Here is a 19,114-nt window from a genome sequence, read left to right as displayed (position 1 = left end):
TTTCAGTTTTGTTTTCGGTTTGGGTTATTTTGTTGGCAGTATTATTGATTGACACTGTTGAAAAAGTATTGCTCTAAAAGGATTTAGCATTTGTTTTGATGGATGAGCGATCAGTGAGCCAGACGTCTGTGCCAGTCCATGTGTGCACCCCGGGAGTGGAGCGTAAAATACCGTTTTATGACAGTGTAGAGATTTAGAGTACAGAAAATAAGCCAGGCATCGAGGTGTACACCTGTAATCCAAGAGCATCACCAGTTCAGCAACTGAGTCTCAAAATAATTATGTTTTTAAAATGGCTGGGGATGTAGCTTGGTGTGGGTCCTGGGGTCAGTCACTGACTAAAAATCGATTTTTTAAAAGCAGAAGAAATGAAAATTATAAAACAGTTCAGTGGATTAAAGAGCCTGCTTATGGGGGGCTGGCCCTAGCTCAGTTCTTTAAGTGGCTGCTTCCACAAAGCTGTCAGCCTCAGGTTGCTGTGGTTCAATCCCCACAACTCCAGCCAGCCAAAAAAAAAAAAAAAAAAAAAAAAAAGAGCCTGCTTAGGCAGGCTCAGGGACCCAGGCTGCGCTGAGAGGGCGATCGAGACTTGGGTGGTGGCACACACCTGTAATCCCAGCACTTGGGAGGCTGAAAACAGGAGGGTCACTAGAGTCCGATCTGTGTCCTGAGGCCCTGGAGACCCTGTACTAAATACATAAATAAATAAATGCAGAAGATAGTTCTGATACCCCCCAGGATAAAATCCCTCTAGAGAGAAAGTAATAAGGACAGCGCACAAGCACCTTTCATATTTTCCTTGAGTCTTGCAAAACAAATGGGATTAAAATATGGCCAGAGTAGTGCACTTTTCCTGAGTTAAACAAGCAAAATTGAAACAGGTCTAAGCCAGGCATAGAATTTACATTTAACCAAGTTAATTGATTGGTGCATAAAATTGCTCAAAAAGCCTAATGTGGCCACATCATTGTTAGAGTACTGCGCCGCTGCCGGTGAGGAGAAACTCCTCAGGCCCTGCCCAGCCCCCTGGGAAGAGCTAATTTGGCTACAAAGGTGGGCTGGTACAAAGGAACAGATGAACGCATCACCCTTCATGGAGAAACCAAATGATTTCTTAGCGATAGTGGCTCGGAGTATCATTTATCGCACATCAGATGTGATTGTTACAACACAGATGGGCTAACAGAAAATAGGACGTGAACGAGTGTGCATTCTTTATAACATAATAAATAAGCAATAATTTAAAGCACGCAATTTTTTGTTTTTCCATATAAAGTTTAGCAGATTATGCAGTGAGTTCCCATAGAGCCCAGATTAGCAGTTTAATAGCATTCACACAGGTTTTCTTCTACTACCTGAAGCCATTTGTCGTGTTTCCCCTTTGGGGACAGATCAGTTAGACCTAATTGTTATCTCTGTTTCCTACTTGGAGGGCAGATCATTAAAACTAATGGCTACTTTCCTTCCCTTCACTTTCCCATCCAATCAGTAAGTTCAGTTGATGCCACCTTCCAAATTCTTCACCTCTGTCACTTCGCTGTCTCACCACTGTGGTGTCTATGTCAGGTGACATCAGCTTGCTCAAGTGTATTTCAGTAGTCTCCTGCATGATTTCTGACACAATGATTCTTACTTTTAGAGAAGAATACGATGAGAATGACAATAAAGCCAGTGAGCACAGCTGTTGTTCTCCTTTTTTAAGTCTTAAGAAGTTAAGCAGCTTGTCCTTGGCTACCAGTTGGCGGGTGATAGAGGCAAGATATAGATGCCGGCTCTCCAGGCCTTGAGCTCACCGCCACGCACATTCCTGCCACGCTTGCCACATGTTTTCTCAGGGTTTTAAGCCATGTTCAATGGCTCTGCACAAAGCTGGCCACAGGAACATTTGAGATATTTTTCAGTGAATAAATTCAGGAATTACCACGCAGAGAAGAAGCTAAGCTCAGTATTGTGCTGTTTCACTTATCCCACATCATTACATAATGAGATTTTTTTTTCAAGTAAACCAATTTCTAATTAATTGAAATTAAACTATTGAAGGGTAATTTTTTAGTTCTGACAAAATCTTAAAACGTAATCCATTCTTCAGTACCTCAGTGATATGAGAATTCTAATTTAATCTTTCCTTCATGGCAAAGAATTATCAAAATGAATGAGTATATGCTATTTATTGAGTAATTCCTCCTGGGCTGTGGCTTTAATTACGACCTATATGCTGAGGAAGCCCAGATGTTTGTCTCCAACCTAGCTTGTTCTCTTACTTGGCCCTGAAAACTCAAAATGTCCCCAAAATCTCTGCTCCTCCAGATGCCAAATGTGTTTCTCCGGTGTCAGACCTTAATGCACGGTGCCACTCTCTACCCAGTTGCCATCCATAGTCACTGACTGTTCCCTTCTTTCACCAGCCAGTTGACGAAAGTCCTATCAATTCTGCCTTCTAAATACCTGTACAGCCTTCACACACTGTCTGCACCTGTTGCTTTATCCTAACATTAATCTTTATCTCAGTTATTGTAACAAGATGTTAAAGGGTGTTCCTGCCTGTATAAGTCACACAATACAGTTTACTTTTTATTCTGTAATCTAAAAAACCATGTAGTGTATATATTAATTTTCATCAGTGCATTTTTGCAGTACCTAAGGATTACATTCGTCACGAGGTGCTGGTACATGGGTAAGTCTAGTGTACATCTTTGATCTATTATTATCACCTTTCCCTCCCTCCCCGCCTCCCTTCCTCCCTCTCTCCCTCTCTCCCTCTCGCCCTTCCACCCTCCCTCCTTCCCTCCCACCTTACCCTTCCTGCCACCTCTTGGTCCCATCCCCTTTTGCAAAAGATCCATCTCCCTGTGTCCTGTTATCTATTTTTTTATTTTGCTCTTTAATTTATTTATACTTCAGGTTTCTCACATAAGAGAAATCATACGATGTTTTCTAAGCCAGAACTCTAACCATGTCCTGTCTCAGCTTGGAAACTTTCAATAGTTCCTCACTGCTCGTGGGATAAGATTCAGACTTCAAGGATGGTGTACAAAGTGTACCATGGCCTCACACTTACTTTCTTTTCTGTGTCTTGCTATCGTTGTCTTTCTTGTTCCTCTCACTAAACACCACACTAAGTCATACTGAACATTTCCTCCAGTATACATTGTGGTTTCTTTCACTCCGAGAGCTCTGAGCCTGTTTTCTGGGGACCCCCATGTCCCTGTGTGCAGCATAAACCTCTGGCCTACTGTCTGCCACAGCATTCACTTCTACTGGTAACACTGTGTTTAAGGATGTGTTTGCTTTCTGCATCATCTTCTTTCCTCTTCTCCCTCAAGACTATTGAGTCCAAGGGTAGAGTCAGGCCTTTCTAGCTCACCCTGAGCCCACTGTGCTAATTCCATGTCTCGAGCCTCATAGGTATTAATGCACTTAAATAACCTTTCTAAATTGGAACAGCTTTAGATTTATGGAGAAGTTACAAAAATTGTACAGAGAGTTCACTTGTATTTGTACCTAGATTCCCATATTATTAACATTAATACATTTGCTCACAACTAATAGACAATTATTGATCCTTCCTGTTTACCAATCGTGTTTTATTCAGTTTTCCATAATTTTTTTAAAATTTTATTTATTTGGTACAAGGTCTTGCTATGCAGCTTGGACTCATAGTGATCCTTCTGTTTCAGCCTCTCCAGTGCTGGGATTGCAGGCATGCGCCACCACGCCTGGTTTCAGTGGCCAGCTCAGCATACCCAGGGTTCTGGGGCTGGCATGGTATGTGGTCTCAGAGATCAAACCCGGGTCCTTCAGCTTGCCAGGCAGGCGCTTAGACCGCCGAGCTATCTCTCCAGCCAGATTTCCATAGTTTTTGTCTTCCGCTCTTTTTCTGTTCCAGGATCTGATCCAGAATATCACAACACATTTAGTGCTCATGTCTCCTGATGTACATGTTTCTTGGATTTGAGAGTTCCTCAAACTTTGTTTCTTTTTGTTTTTCTTTACTTTTTAGTGATTGCAGGAGTGTTTAGAATTACTAGCTAGCTATTTTGTGGAATGCCCACCCACTGAGGTATGCCTGTTTTCTCAGGACGAAACTTGAGTTTATAGGTTTGGGAGAGGACGATCACAGAGGTAAAGCACCATCTTTCTCATATCATATCATAGTTATATGTTGTAGTGGCTTGTATCTGGGTGTCTAGAGGTATCTAGATGTCCCCAAAGTCTCATGCGTCACAGGTGGGGCTTCCCAGGGGTGGCTGGAGCTAGGGTGTGTGCTGCTGGGATCCAGGGTGTGCACATGCGGTTACTGGATGAGTCCACTGGTTGGCATAGTTCTGGGAGTGGGTGATGGGAAGGCCCTTCCTGGGGTGAGTGCTACCTACCCTAAGGTGGGTACCCAGAAGAGAACATGAGGGACTTAAAGAGGGTCACCGTGGATGCTTGCGGCTTGCTGCCCTCAAGTGTTTTGTCTTGCCTGCCATGAACTGTTTTTCCTCTGTTGCCTCTCCGCCATCCCCTGCCTTGCAGCCAGCCAGCTGCAAACTGAAACCTCCATGAAGTGTGAGCCAAATAAACCTTTTCTCCTTTATCTTGGAGCATTGGGTATTTTGTCTCAGCAACAGGAAAAGTAACTAAGACACACGCTGTCAATGTGACAGCGTGTCATTACCTGGCTAAGGTAGTGTTCATCAAATCTCTCATTTTAGCTGCCAACATCTTTTTTCTGTCTTTCCATTCTGTACTCAGGAGGTCATTACCTACATGTAAGACGTAACAACTTACGTTTGACCACCCTGAAGGCAGAGTATTTCACCATCCTAAAGGAAGAGTATTTTTGGATATGTTAATTTTCTTTTTGGCAGAACCGTGGATTGAACTCAGGCCCTTGTGCTTGCCAGGGAAGCACTTATTCCACTGAGCCATCTCCCCAGCCCCACTGCATGTGAGATTTATATTCTTACTTATTTGGTACAGGGTCTGGCTACACAGTTCAAACTTATGGTGATTGTCCTGTCTCAGCCTCCCATTTCTGGAATTACAGGTACACACCACCATGCCCTATTTCAGTGGCCAGCACGGCACGGGGTAGGCATGGCATGTGGTACTGGGGACCAAACCTGGTTCTTGTGCTGGCCAGGCTGGCACTTAGACCACTGAGCTGTCTCTCCAGCCCTATATTCTTATTTATTTAATTATTCATCTCTTCATTTATATCAGTATAGAGCCATGAGTATTTATTATACTCAGGGCTATATTCCAGTACTATTTTATTCTTGTTGCTCAGATTGTTTATTGTGGTTTGTCCCAGATGTCCCCTCAAAGCCTCATGAGGGTGGTTTTGGAGGTGGCTGAATCTAGAGCTTATGATTGGTTCGTGGTCCAGTGCTGGGATTGGTCGGTGAGTGCTACTCCCACCCAGGGCGGGGGGCCTTCACACAGTATAAGGAAGGAGCAGAGCCCTGCTTCTCCCCTTTTGCTCTTGTTGCTTTTGCTGCCTGCTGCCACCATGACCTGTTGTCCCACGCCATGCCACCCTGCCTTGGAGCCAGCTGATTATGGACTGAAAGCGCCATCCATTGTAAGCTGTATAAACCTCACCTTCCCTGACTTTGGACCTTGAGTATTTTGTCTCAGCAAGGAGAGAAAAGGAACCAAGGCGATGTTCTAGCTTTGGCCGTGGGAAACCCTTTCAGTTGACTGCTGTGTTCATGGTCTTGAGCACACCCTGCCTTTCTGCCACCTGCAGATGCTTCAGGTTCATTTTGCTCTATCTTAGCTCTAGATCAACCCATGGATTCCTGACTTCCTTTATTGTTGAGTATGTTAGAAACCAAGATTGGAGAGCTATTCAGACACTATCAAATTAAAATGTGGATCCATATTAAAAGCCTCAAAAGTATGGAGAATGATACATGTTCCCCTCATGCAAAATGAACACAATTTTTTCTTTGTCTTGCTCCATGTGTATTTTAAGGAAAAAACCCTCAAATGTTTAGGGCCATTTCCCCCCTCTTATTTCCCTCTCTTTGCAAGAGCAGCCAAGTACATACAGTCTTAAGTTGATGTGTTACTTTCTTTCCAAGCAAGCATGGGATACTTGCAGACAGATACTCATTGACTGGCTTTCATTTGGGCTGTGTCTTCCACTTCTGATCGGTTCTGCTGGGTGGTTGTGTGTCTGAATTCCGCCATCATCCACGCACTCATCTTCTCACGCTGTTCTTGTTCTTGAACCTCGTGTTTCATGGCCTCTGCTCTCAGGAGGGAACATCTCTCACCGACTTCCTCCATCCACGCCCTTCTCTAGTCTGTCTCCTCTTATCCCAGCCTGCTGCTGTATGAGCTGTCCTGGTGTTCACCTCATCAGAACTCTGATACGGGTTTTATGAGAGCAAATTATAAACTGAAAGGTGCTGCTCAAGTGTAAAATCTCACTTTTCTCTTCACAGTGCTGCTTCCAAAATAAAGGAATCCAGAGCACCATGTATTTGTTTGGAGTGCCTGGGTCTTTAACACTATTTTTATTAACGTGTTAATTGTACTTATTAATAGGGTTCAATGTGATGTTTTTGTACATGCATATAGTGTGTGCTCTATTTTAGCATAATGATATCATTGCTTGTTTCTAGTCCTTTTTAATAAAAAAAATTTTATTAGTACATGATATTTACACTCCTTGTGTGCAGTTGCACTTGTAGATAATGCATCTTAATTTCTTCCTCCATGCCCTTCCCCCTCCCTTCCCCTCTTTCCATCACTTGCTGTCCTTCCCCTTTGAGAAAGATCTACGCCTTTCCTCCTATTATGTCTTGTCTTCTGCTCTTTATTTATACTTTGGCTTTCTCCTGTCAGCAGATCGTGTGATGGTTAAGCCTACGTTTCTGATTTATTTCGTCTACATTTTGGTGTCAGGATGCATCAGTTGTCCCGCAGCTGCCCCACGTTGACCCCTCTTTATGGCAGCGTAGCACCTGGGCCTCGGCATCACATTTTCTTCATCTGTTCATCTGTTGATAGACATGCAGGCTGTTTCCAAGATTCAGCTCTTAGGACTGTGCTGCTGGGAGCCTGGCTGTGCCTGGATCCATGTGACACAATGACTTTCACTCTTGCAGGAGTGAAATGGGGTGAAACAAGATGTCTGTTTCTAATTTTTTGAGGATTCTCTACTAATTTCCAAATGGTGGTACTTAGTTTACATTTCCACCAACAAGATAGAAACGTTCATTTTTCTGCACAGCCTTTCCAGCATTTGTTACTACTTGATTTCATGGTATTGGCTGTGCTTTCTGGAGGAAGATGGAATCTCAGTGTTGTTTTAATTTGGCATTTTTCTAATGGCTAGAGATGTGGAACAGGTTTCTAGTGAAGGTTAAGGCCACCAAGTTTAACACTCCTGGATGTCTGTACTCTCCACTTTTATTTTTCTTATAAATACTGTACAGTAATGATACCCAAAATAGAAAAAAAGTTTACCGCTGGAGCTCATGAACTAGTACTTTTTCCACCCAGTGACTTAAAGTGGCAGGCGAATGGCATGATTATAAAATGAAAGGCCGTCGCTGTCACCTCCACCAGACAACTGCCCTGTTCCATTGATGGTGATTTGGGTGTGCAGCCAGTTGTCTGCTTGCCTCAGGAAGGAGAACTGTTTGGTTTGGGATGTCCACTCGCCTTTTTAGTAAATAGAGCTAATTTTTTTCCCACAGGTTCCACTTCCTTTGACGAAGGCAAGTTTAAAATCAATTACTTCAGGACAATTTGCATAACATCTGAAATCAACAACACACAATGAAGCACTTCCTGAGGTAAGTTATTGTGGGTTCCTAGATAAGCGCTCTAGAGTTCAGAAACTGCCTTGCCCATTAGGGCAATATTTCTCAGCATATTTTGCGATCCTGTGATCAGGCCTGCTCTTCTACATTTTGCTCCAGAATAATTTGGTCATAAAGTTCCTCCTCTAACTCTTTAATAAGCACACTGCTGTGGAGAGAGAGGAGAACGGGGGCACACAAAGCATGCACACTTTGGCAGCCTTGGGGACAGGTATCTCTACAGGCCTGAACAGTGAGGTTGAAGGAGTCTACAGTCGAGAAGTCAATCAATACAATTTGTATAAAATTTATTTTCCTCATGTAATTTTAAATACCCCTTAATTTAGATTTTGTTGGCTAATGTATGCAAAATCTAAAAACTGGTCTTTTTTGGTCACATATATGTCCTAAGCTTCTGTCCTGGCTGCATAGCTGTTTTTCGGATTTGTATTTATTATCTGTTTCTTGAAGATGGGCCTCTCCAGAATATGCCCAGGTTGTGCATGACCTTACTTTGTTTTGAAAGCCTTTTGGCCGAGCCCATGATTACAATCAGTTTCACTCTTGTATAGTGACATCCCCAGAGAAATTTTACTTCACATTAAAATACAACCAAATAAACAAAGTGTGAGTGTTTGAAAATTCAAGTCATTTTCCCAAAGATTGGGTTTCTTTTCCTCAAGACAGTACCGTGCCTCTACTACACGTGCTTGTTGTTGCTCTGGCTTTTTTTCCTAAGCAGATGATTAATGGACTTGATTTTCCTAGGAAATGATTCGATTTATTTTCAGTGCCTGCATTTTAAAGTTTTCTTTTCCCCACTGGTATTGGTCCCATTATTATTTCTAGAGGCATTGCTAGGGCTGTGTAAGCTTCATTATGCTTTGTTTTAGTGTTTAGTAGATTTTAGAAGTAAAAAAACCTGTTAGGAGGTCACTATTACATTACTTCTAGGCTTTGAAATTTATAGAAGAAAACAAAGCTGAAATAAACAGGCTATGTTAAAAAAAAATGGTATTTGAAATATCACTAAGACATTTGCCAGCCAAGTACTTAACCTGATGTTTTTGGTTGCCATGGTAATTATCCCATCTGTTTATACATTCATGAAAAATTTGGCACTGTGAATGCAACTTGACTGTAACCTTGGTCTTTTGGCTGCAGAATGTGTTAACATAAAGCTTTAGTATTAAATGACACTTGCCAGCCAAGCTCATCCCTCTGTAAAAGGGGGGACAATGATGTTGAGTTTTGTACTGCTAAATTCCTCAGTGTCTCATCAGTTTTAAAAAAAAAAAACTGAGGTGGATTCAAAGCCAGCCATTTTAGGAAAAATTGTACCTTTTCCATTTGTTATTTATTTTTGTTAATTGAGAAGGTATGAGAGTGTTTAGTAGAGTATATTGTATTTTATTATCAATTTTGTGATGATTTAAAATGGGAATACTGAAAATCTACCACAGTAATTTTGTACAGATTGATACTAAGGATAATGGAACCAGCACATCAGCTTCGTATTCTAATTTTTCTCTTTTCGCTTGGCCATGTATTTTATATAAATATTATTTGACATTGATTATTTACATGAGGCTAAAGCTACAATAACTGATTATACATCAAGAAGAAAGTATGACGGTCTTCATTGACCGTTGGTTTTCCAATAACAAGAGGAAACTCAGTCATCACCCATTTTTACTTGACTGTTGCTTTTGGCTTTTGTTTCTAATGCTTTATTATTAAATTACCATATATGAATATTCATATATATATATAATGTTTATGGAACTTGGAAGGGAAAAAGGGCAGGAAGTAGTAATACTATTTTACAAACTCTGTCAGATTTAGATTGTCTTTATTCCCTGTAGTCCATTCCCACAGATGTTGGAGAATTGTAGCAATCATTTCAACCACAAAGAAGGTCATATAAGCATAGCTTGAATAAATCAGGTGTTAATTCCTAAGCTTAGCAAATATATTATGAAGAATAAGGAGATGATTTTTTTCAGTGAAGAATTCAACATTATTTAAAAGCCCACAGAGAGACTGATCTGTCGACTTCTGAGATGTTCTAGAATGAAATGCTCCATTCCTGACCCCAAGAGAGTTTAGATTGATCCTAAAGAAACCAGATTATTGGGAAAGAAATGAATTTTGAGTTACATTTTAAGATACATGTTACCTTAGTCCATTTTTTGTTGTTATAGTGAAATAGCTCAGATCAAGTAATGTACAAATGCAAATTTATTGAGCTTGGGTCTGGAGCTTATAAGGTCTGAGTTCTAGGGTCTATATCTGCTAAAGGCTTCTTGCTGTTAGAGATGCTACAGAGTCCCATATAGTTCAGGGCATCATGTTGTGATCACTAAACTGGCTTTTATAGCACATCTATTCTCAAAATAACTCTTTACTCTGTGAATGATTAATCTACCCACAAGAGCAGAGAATGCATAACCCAACCGCTCCTCAAGGTTCCACCTGGACCTGCCTTTTATGACCTAACAGGGTGAAATTGCTCCAGCTCACTGCTGCCATCAGATCCACTAATGGTACGACTATTCAGGTTGTAAAGGGGTGAAGAAAATATTGATACATGTTAAAATAATTATGTGAGATATAAGAAATAAATGCTACAGGATTAGTACACCCAGGGTATTTTCAATTGAGTGTAGGTGTGAGACATTTGCTAAGTATCCTTTTTCCACCCAATATGACTCTAGCCATGATCTGCATAAAAAGAAAATGGGATAAAATAGACAAGAAAATATGCTTATGTGTGACCACAAAAGGGGGTGCTTTATCAGGCCCACACAAAACAAAATCTTAGGCTGAATTTTCTAATATATTTTATTAACTTTAATTCAATTGATGCATATTATACATGAGAACCCAAGACTTGTACTGAATGAAGACTTTCTCCCTTGGTAAGACTTGGGTGTTTTAACATTATATTTTTAAAAGTTATCATAACATTGATTTTAGGGGCTGGGGAGATGGCTCAATGGAATAAACGCTTCCCTGGCAAGTGCAAGAACCTGAGTTCAATCCCCAGTTCCGCAAAAAACAACAAAAAAAACCACACACACACACACACACACACACACACACACACACACCCCACACCCCATTATTGATTTTGGAAAATTCTAATAAAGGGAATTTTAAACTTGCTCCACATTAATGGCTGGGTGCTATCGACTGTCGCTGCCTCGGAAGCTCAGGCTCTATGCCGTGGGCCTCATGGAGTGTTTTCTTCCTCAGGCAGAAGTGAGGAGAGGAAAATATCTGTCAGGCTCCAGCCTTTTCAGAACTGTGGCTTTGACTCAATTGAGAGAGAAACAAAGTATTTTACTATCATGATTAGGTATAGAAAGATTTACCATTTGTAATAATAACTATAGATTGGATTTTGTAAGTCCTTTATACTTGACTAATATCTATATGCAAAGATTCAGTCAGTAAGCATTTGCTGCTAAAAATGCCAATATTATACCACTTTTATTTTCTCTTTGTAGCAATTATAATGAAGGAGAACTTAATTGCCCATTTTGCAGAGGAAAACAAGGAAGCTTAGCGAAGTTAGATAACTTGCTTGAAGGCACACTGATATTTAAATGCAGCCCTGTCTTGTAATTTCTGCACCATGTCACCCTCTCACAGTATGGCCCCTGCCAGTCTTTGTGGATGATTTGGAAAAGAATGTGAGCTTTCTCCGCTCTAAAAAGTAGGCCATTAATATGGCTTTACTTGCTGGGCTGTAAAAGGCTCAAGTCAACAACTTCTGACATTGCCAGTCCTATGGATAACCCTCTGCTATTATGGCCTACTGGACTAGATTGGATTATTTTGCTGAATTCACACACCTACAATATTTAAATGGCAATGGAATACCCATCTCTGACAAAACTAAACAAAAAAAGGGGATACAAATTAAGGACTTTTTTGTATCTGTATATACAAAATAGGATAGATATACAGCTACTTTCTCTTAATTCAATGAGAAGAAAGATTTGTACTAATAGTGTTTGGACAGGATATCATGTCTGCATCTTGTACTATGAATAACCACTATGAAGACAATGATGTGCAATGTATTAATTATTGAAACTGTCCTACTGATTGGTTTTGAAACGGTCCCATTGCTATTTGCTTCTCAGTAAAATTAATAAAAAATAAAACAAAAAAATAAAATAAAAAGCAGGCCACCTGGCAAGGAGATGGGACAAGGAATGAGATCAGAAATGGGCTCCATGGGCTCTGTGATGGAATCTTCATGGAAAGCTTTATTAATATGATATTTAGGGAAAGAGTAGGCTAAAACTGTGGCTGTTGTGCAGTGCTGGGGATCAAGCCCACGGCCTCCCACACAGTCACCATGTGCTCTACCACTGGCCTCAGCCCCTTAGGCCTTTAATATTTTTAAGTAAGTACACAGATTGTGGGAGGTGGAGATGGTGGTGTGCACAAAGCAGAGTATGGCCAATGACTCCGCACAAGGAGTCTGAGTTTCCTGGGTGCAGACCAGGTTTTGGGTGTAAAAATAAATTACAGAGATCAAGCTGTAGGTAGTACTGGGTTATTTTACAAGCACAGCATGGACCAGCCCAGAAACTTGGTAACATTTGTACCTCTGTTCAAAGCAAACCACAAATGGAACAGGGAGTCAATTTTTTTCTTTCCCTGTAACTTCTAGTTTTACTTAGAGCCAGAAATCTACTCAAATCCTGTCCCTATGAATGTTAAAGCAGAGGCCTAGAGGGGCAAAGTGACTTGCCCAAAGTCACGTGGCTCACAGGAGCAAACTGGGAAGAGATCCAAGGTTGGTGATTTCTAGGCTGTGTAATCCGACCTTCCATACAGCACTCACCAAGTTCCACTGCCCTGGAGGGCAGTAAGAGAGGGATTGGTAGGTGCTCCAGAACTTGATTAGCTTTGCTTGACTGAGATTGAGATGTACAAGTCCTAAAAGTGGGAAGGATTGTGGCTTTTGCCCCCACATCCCTTTCTCACCCTAGACTTGGGTATCTTTACCAGTTAGCTATAGATTTCCCATTTTAAAAACATTGACACAAGTGCCTATGTATACATATGCATATGTGTATAAGACACGTATCTGTACCTGTACTTGTACTTATACCTACATATTGCAGTGCTGGGGATGGAATCCCAGCCCCTGCACATCCTAGCTGAGCAGCTTGCCACTGAATCGCCCTCAACCAAGATACATATATTTTAAATTATTTTTCCTTGCATTAAGACAAATAAAAGCTAGGGCTTTTTGTTTGTTTGTTTCTTTGTTTATTTGATACAGGGTCTCACCACACAACTCAGACTCATAGCGATCCTCCTGTCTCAGCCTCCCCAGCACTGGGATTAAAGGCAAGTGCTGCCACGCCAGGTTTTGGGGCTGGCTCAGCATGCAGTACTGGGAATCAGACTCAGGACCTTGTGCTTGCAGGGCAGGCACTTAGACCACCAAGCTATCTCCCCAACCTAAATCTGTTCTATGCTCTTGTTTTTGTTTACTTGCTTGATTGGTTTTGGTTTTCTTTTTTTGTTGTACTCTTTGTAAACTTTATTGAAAATCAATAATAATTATATAGCAAATTAAAATTATAGACAAATATTGAAATGTGAAATTATAAGATGTAGACAGAGTCAATTTTAGAGAAATATTTCTGAAATGAATACATAACATGAGATTAATAATAGATTGTACTTTGTAAAAAATTATTTATAAACTTAAATGAATATAACAATAAAAATTGTCTAAAATAAACATGAAGAAGAAAGAGTTTACAGATCAGTCATACAATAGTTCTCTCTGTGCCAAAATCAAGAAACTTATGTTCATACAATTAGAATTCTCAAAGTAGAAGGGATAGGCAATAAATATTTCAAGATTTTAAATTTCTGAATTTAGTTAAAATTATAGCACCACATTTCCATGAAAAATGAACCCTTTTGCACAAGAAATATGAATAAAATCATACCAAGATACACAAAAATGAAATTGTCCAAAACTAATTGTAAAGAAAAAAATGATTAAAACATAGAAAAAAGGGGCTGGTGAGATGGCTCAGTGGTCTAAAGCACCTACTTAGAACAAGCTTAGCAAAGCACAGGGACCGCGGTTCAATCCCTCAGCACCACATGCCAGCCCGCCCTCTGGTGGGCTGAGCTGGCCGCACGCACACACACACATAAATAAATAAATAAAATTAAAAAAAAAAAACATAGAAAAAAATACTTAAAAAAGAAAAAAATATTAGCTATGGAAAAACAAAATTAAATAGCATCTTATTCCACATTAAGGGGAAAAAAAAAAAGAGCAAGTGGGTAAGAAAATAGACTTATTTATTCAAAGGACTGAAAAAGAAAAAAAAAATCTGTCCTCACTGAATTTTATACTTAGCAAACATACCTTTGAAAACTAAATGTAAAATATTTTCCAGTTATACAAACTCAAAATATTCTAATACTTCCAGATGAGGCATATAGAAAATAACAAAGACCATAATCCAGAAGGCAAGAGAAGTTGCTGTGTGGTCCTGGATAAAGAATAAGGAGCTCTCAGAATGGTAGTTATACAGGACTATGTAACATATTAGAGGTACCCATTTAAAAGGTTATTGAAGATTTCCACAAAGCAGTATCAATCTTAGCTCAGATTATATACATATTTTTCGTGTGTGTGTGTGTGTGTGTAAAAGACAATAACTAATATAAAGTCAATGGAAAATGGAAATACACTTTTTAAAGTTTCTAATACTAGGCAAAAATATCATACCATGTCTTTTAAGTAGATTGTAAGTCAAAGAAACAGTATAAATCATCAAACAAAAATTAAAATAAAACAATATTCAGAAAATTGATTTAAAATTAATTCAAAATTCAATTAAATATTTCAAAATAATATTCAGAAATTATAATTGTGAGTCCAACTAAGAGGCCAGAATGTAGTGTATCATATGTATGAATCTGTGATTAATTCAGAGTACTTACACAGTGTTTGATTAGGTTAATATAGACAAAAATACCAACAAAGAAAAAGTTTTCATGATATTAAAGAATTACTAAGAATAAAACATAACAAAAATACTGGAATGGCAAATATATGACCAGTACGTCTAACAGTTTGGGGATACAATATTGCACAAAGTTTTGGTATGTGGTGGACGTGGACCGTGTCCATAACGCTTACTGGTGGCCAGGTGTCACTTGTGGGACTGAGATACTGCTGTTTTCTTGATATTCACCCTGTAGAGCCGGGCAGAATCATGACCCATAGGATGCAGAAGAAGTCCATTTGTAGAGTACGCAGATGGAAATATTTTGCTGCTGTATACAAAAGAATGATTGAAAGACTGCTGTTGTATACCTCTTTTTCTCCTGTGTTTAATTGTTTGCCCTATTTGGTGGGTTCTTTCCATTCTCATTCATGGAATTATGGTCATTTTGATCCCTCTCTAGAATGTGTTTTAGAAGTCTGTGTAGGGTTGGCTTTGTTGTCATGAAATTCTTTAGTTGTTCTTTTTTATGGAAATATGTCCTGTCCCATTAAACTTTAAAGAGAGTTTTGCAGGATATATCAGTCTGGGTTGGAATTTGTTTTCTTGCAAGACTTGAAGTACTTTGCTCCATGCTCTTCCTGACTTGATGGTTTATGAAGAGAAATCTGCCATTATTCTGATGGGTTTTCCTTTAAATGAGATCTGTTTCTTTTCTTTAGTGACTTTTAGTATACTGTTCCTGTGCTGAATCTCTGGGATCTTGATTATTATATGTCTGGGTGTGTTTTTAATTGGGTTGATGTTATTTGGAGTTCTGTATGCTTCTGTTAACTAAATGTCAGATTGTTTCCCTGTGTTCAGGAAGTTTTCTGCTATTACTTCCATCCATATTCTTTTTATATCATTTGTATTGACTCCTTTTTTCTCATTGATGCCTGTTAGTCTCACATTGTTCATCTTTGCATCATCTTGCAGGAGATGAATTATTTTTTCATGCATCCTAGTGTTTTTGTTTTTTGGGGGCAGAACTGGGGATTGAACTCAGGCCCTTGCACTTGCCAGGGAAGCGCTTATCCTACTGAGCCATCTCCCCAACCCTATCATCCTAGTTGTTTTTAAGAGATATTTTCTTACTTTTTCATTAGCTACAATAGTGTCTTCAAGGTCTGAAAGTCTATTTTCACTTTCATTCAAACAGTTTTGCCAACTTGTGATTGAGATTTTAATTTCCTGTATATCCCTTTGAATCTGCTGCATGCAATTTATTTCTTGCCTATTTTGCTCATTCAAGGATTCCATCATTTTTCTATTCTCCTCTATTTTTTTTATCAGTGCCTTCTTTAGAAGCACTGTACTTCTTTCATGATAGTTATCATTTTTTTTAACTTCAGGAATTATTTCTAATCTGATTTCCTCTCTACCTTTCTGCAGTTGTTTCTTCAGACACTATTGTTTCAGAGATTTCAGGTGTGTGATTTCCAATTTCTTCTATGCTATTGTCTCCTGCATTTGTTCTGGGTGGGCTCAGGGCCTGGGAATGAATTTTGTTCCTCCTCTTTGCCATTTTGTGTAGCACTGTCTTCCGATCTTTGGTGTAGAGCTTTGGTAGACTTATTGCCTTAGCATCAGGTCCATATCTAGCAAGTTCAAAGTCATCCAGGTGGGTGTGGCTTGGGGCTGGCTGCTGTGCTCCACTTCTTCCTGCTGCAACCCTTGGAGGTGAAGCCTCTGTGCCACTCTGCAAGATGTTCTGTTCCTGAATCAGCTGCGTGGGTCTTGCCTGTAGCCTCTCTGCAGAAATTCTGCAGCAGAGTTCCATACCCAGATTGTCTGATGAAGGAAATTCCACACACATGCCTGGCCTGGGTGTTGCCTGGAGTGAGGATCTGGAGGGCCCCAGGTGGTCCCCCAATTGGTTTGGTTTTCTAAAGCAGTCATTTTCATTAAGTTTATTTGTGCAATGTAAATATACATAATGGTCACATTCATCATAGGGAATTTGTACTTGTTCCCTGCTATATCTTGATTCCTCTTTTTCTTTTCCAATGCCCTCCCCAGTAGCATTTTTCATTGGTTAATTTCTTAATAATAGCCATTCTTTCTGGGGTGAGATGGAATTTCAGTGTTATTTTAATTTGCATTTCTCGAATAATCAATGATGTTGAACACTTTTTCATATGTTTATTTACCCTTTGTATTTCTTCCTCTGAGAAGTGTGTATTCATCGCTGGTGTCCTTTTTGGATTAGGTCTTTAAATTTGGGAGGTCTGAGGTTTTTCAGTTCTTTATATGTTTTTAATATTAGCTAAGAGAGCCTTGATAGATAGCCCAAACTAGTCTATTTATTTATTTATTTTATTTTTTTTTAAATTTATTTATTTATTGTGTGTGTGTGTGTGTGTGTGTGTGTGTGGCCAGCTCAGCCCACCAGGGGGCGGGGCTGGCTGGCATGTGGTGCTGGGGATTGAACCAGGGTCGCTGTGCTTTTGCTTAGCTTAGCTTGTTCTAAGTAGGTGCTTTAGACCACTGAGCCATCTCACCAGCCCCCCAAACTAGTCTTGAATGTGAAGTGTGCCCCAGGCTGGCCTTGGGCTCTCAGTGCTCCTGCCTTAGCCTCCCGAGCTCCTGAGTGACAAGTCTGCCCAGCCTCCATGCCCTTGTTTAGAACCTGAAACTTTTCTCAGCAGACCTCCCCAGAGCCCGCTGGCTGCTTCTGAGCCCTTTGCAGGGGGTCCTCGTGGAGTTCCCTTATCTGCTCTCCTTCCTGCCTGTGCTTTCCCTCAGCTTTTCAGGGCCAATTCTTTGGCCACATCATTTATTAATCCCTTCCTACAGAGTAGCCGCAAAATCAACAAAAGCCATGGCCATCCAATAAATATTGCTCCATATTTCACTTCTGTGTCTGTGGGAAATTTCCTTTTTGTTCTGAGGTACGTAAGGCATGGTGATTTGCCAGCCAGGTCTTGCTCTCCTTGTATGACAAGCGCATGTTAGCATTCCTGCCCAGTCTCCAAGGAGGGCGCTTTCTCTCCCCCTCTCTCTCTGTAGAGTTATCTCACTGTCTTAACTTTTGTTTTCCTTGTCATTTTCCTTATTAGACCCTAAGTACCCATGGCCGAGGCTGTCACATGTGTGCAGTGCAGTCAGCGTCTAGGCTCACGTTCACTTTTCGCACGCCACGACCCCCACCCTCCTCTGGGTCACAGTACATAGTGCTGTGTTTGTGTTCATTTCATTGAAGGAATCAGTACACAGCCTCCGGCTGCCATTCTGCTTTCCCCTCAGTTCACTTCAGAGCTCTTTCCTTCAACTCTTCTAGGTTCTTGATCTGACAGAAATTCATTTATTCCTAATTCTGATAGTATCCTCTAACCTGAAGATTTACAGTTTTTACAAAAGTGTATTATGTAGTAAATCTATATAACAGGCCCATTCTTTATGTCCTGTAGAAAACTTTAAATCTTATAATGCATGATGGAGCATTATTATTACCCTTTAATAACTATTTTATTTCCATGGTGATTTAGTTTTGGTTATTGAAAAAAATATTTTTATTTACCCATAAAGTTTACTTTTTGGGGCCGGAAAGATAGCTCAGTAGAATAAGTGCTTGCCTGGGAAGTGCAAGGGCCTGAGTTCAATCCCTGGTTCTGAAAAAAAAAAAAAAGAAAAGTTTACTTTTTTTATTTTAAAGACAATAAAAAAATAATAAAACATTAGAAATGATACAGAATTTCAAAAAACAAGATGATAGGAATTGAACAATGGTTGTTATATTATGTCTTGTTCTCTTCAAAGTAGTTGCCAGAGTACCAGATATAAACATAAAATTGTTCAAAAACATTAAGTATTAACTGTCTCTTTCAATAAACCAGTAGAAATTAGTAGTACAATTATCTTAGCTATCTTGAGTGTGTCTCTCTATATATGATTTTTTCCCCTTCCTTCTTTTTTTCTCTCCTTTCCCCCATCCCAGTTATTCTGTCCTTTTGAGCAGTTTCTTTCCCTTTCACAGTATCTATTGTACCTTTTGGATTTTATTTACTCTTTCAGGCTCTTAGATTACACTTTTAAATATTTTTTAAATGTCAGTGTGTAATGTGTGTGCTGCTTTTCCTCATAAATATTATCCAGAAGGCAAAAAGATTTGACTTTTAAAAATAAACCTCACCCAGTAAATGCATTTAAGAATCTAATTTCTAATCTTTTTTTTAATTTTTATTTATTTGTGTGTGTGTGTGTGTGTGTGTGTGTGTGGCCAGCTCAGCCCACCAGGGGGCGGGGCTGGCTGGCATGTGG

The 19,114-nt window shown here is 39.7% G+C and overlaps 1 protein-coding gene across 4 annotated transcripts in view; it reads left to right on the top strand.

The window, feature by feature from the left end:
* The window catches only part of Elmod1 (ELMO domain containing 1), a 73,790-nt gene that overhangs the window by 16,006 nt on the left and 38,670 nt on the right, over positions 1–19,114 (top strand). For 3 of the 4 annotated variants that reach the window (XM_004626128.2, XM_023709598.1, XM_023709597.1), the window contains exon 2: positions 7,701–7,799. In XM_004626128.2, the coding sequence (XP_004626185.2) occupies positions 7,783–7,799 (17 nt within the window). In that variant the 5' untranslated portion in view covers positions 7,701–7,782. Of the gene's footprint in view, positions 1–4,912; positions 4,934–7,700; positions 7,800–19,114 lie in introns of those variants that run through there. The other variant, XM_023709596.1, reaches the window with a different exon arrangement.

Source organism: Octodon degus, unplaced genomic scaffold (assembly GCF_000260255.1).
Source record: "Octodon degus isolate 3935 unplaced genomic scaffold, OctDeg1.0 scaffold00012, whole genome shotgun sequence".
NCBI classification, from domain to species: domain Eukaryota; kingdom Metazoa; phylum Chordata; class Mammalia; order Rodentia; family Octodontidae; genus Octodon; species Octodon degus.
Note: the sequence above shows the minus strand (reverse complement) of the source record. Positions and strands in the feature narration are given on the sequence as shown.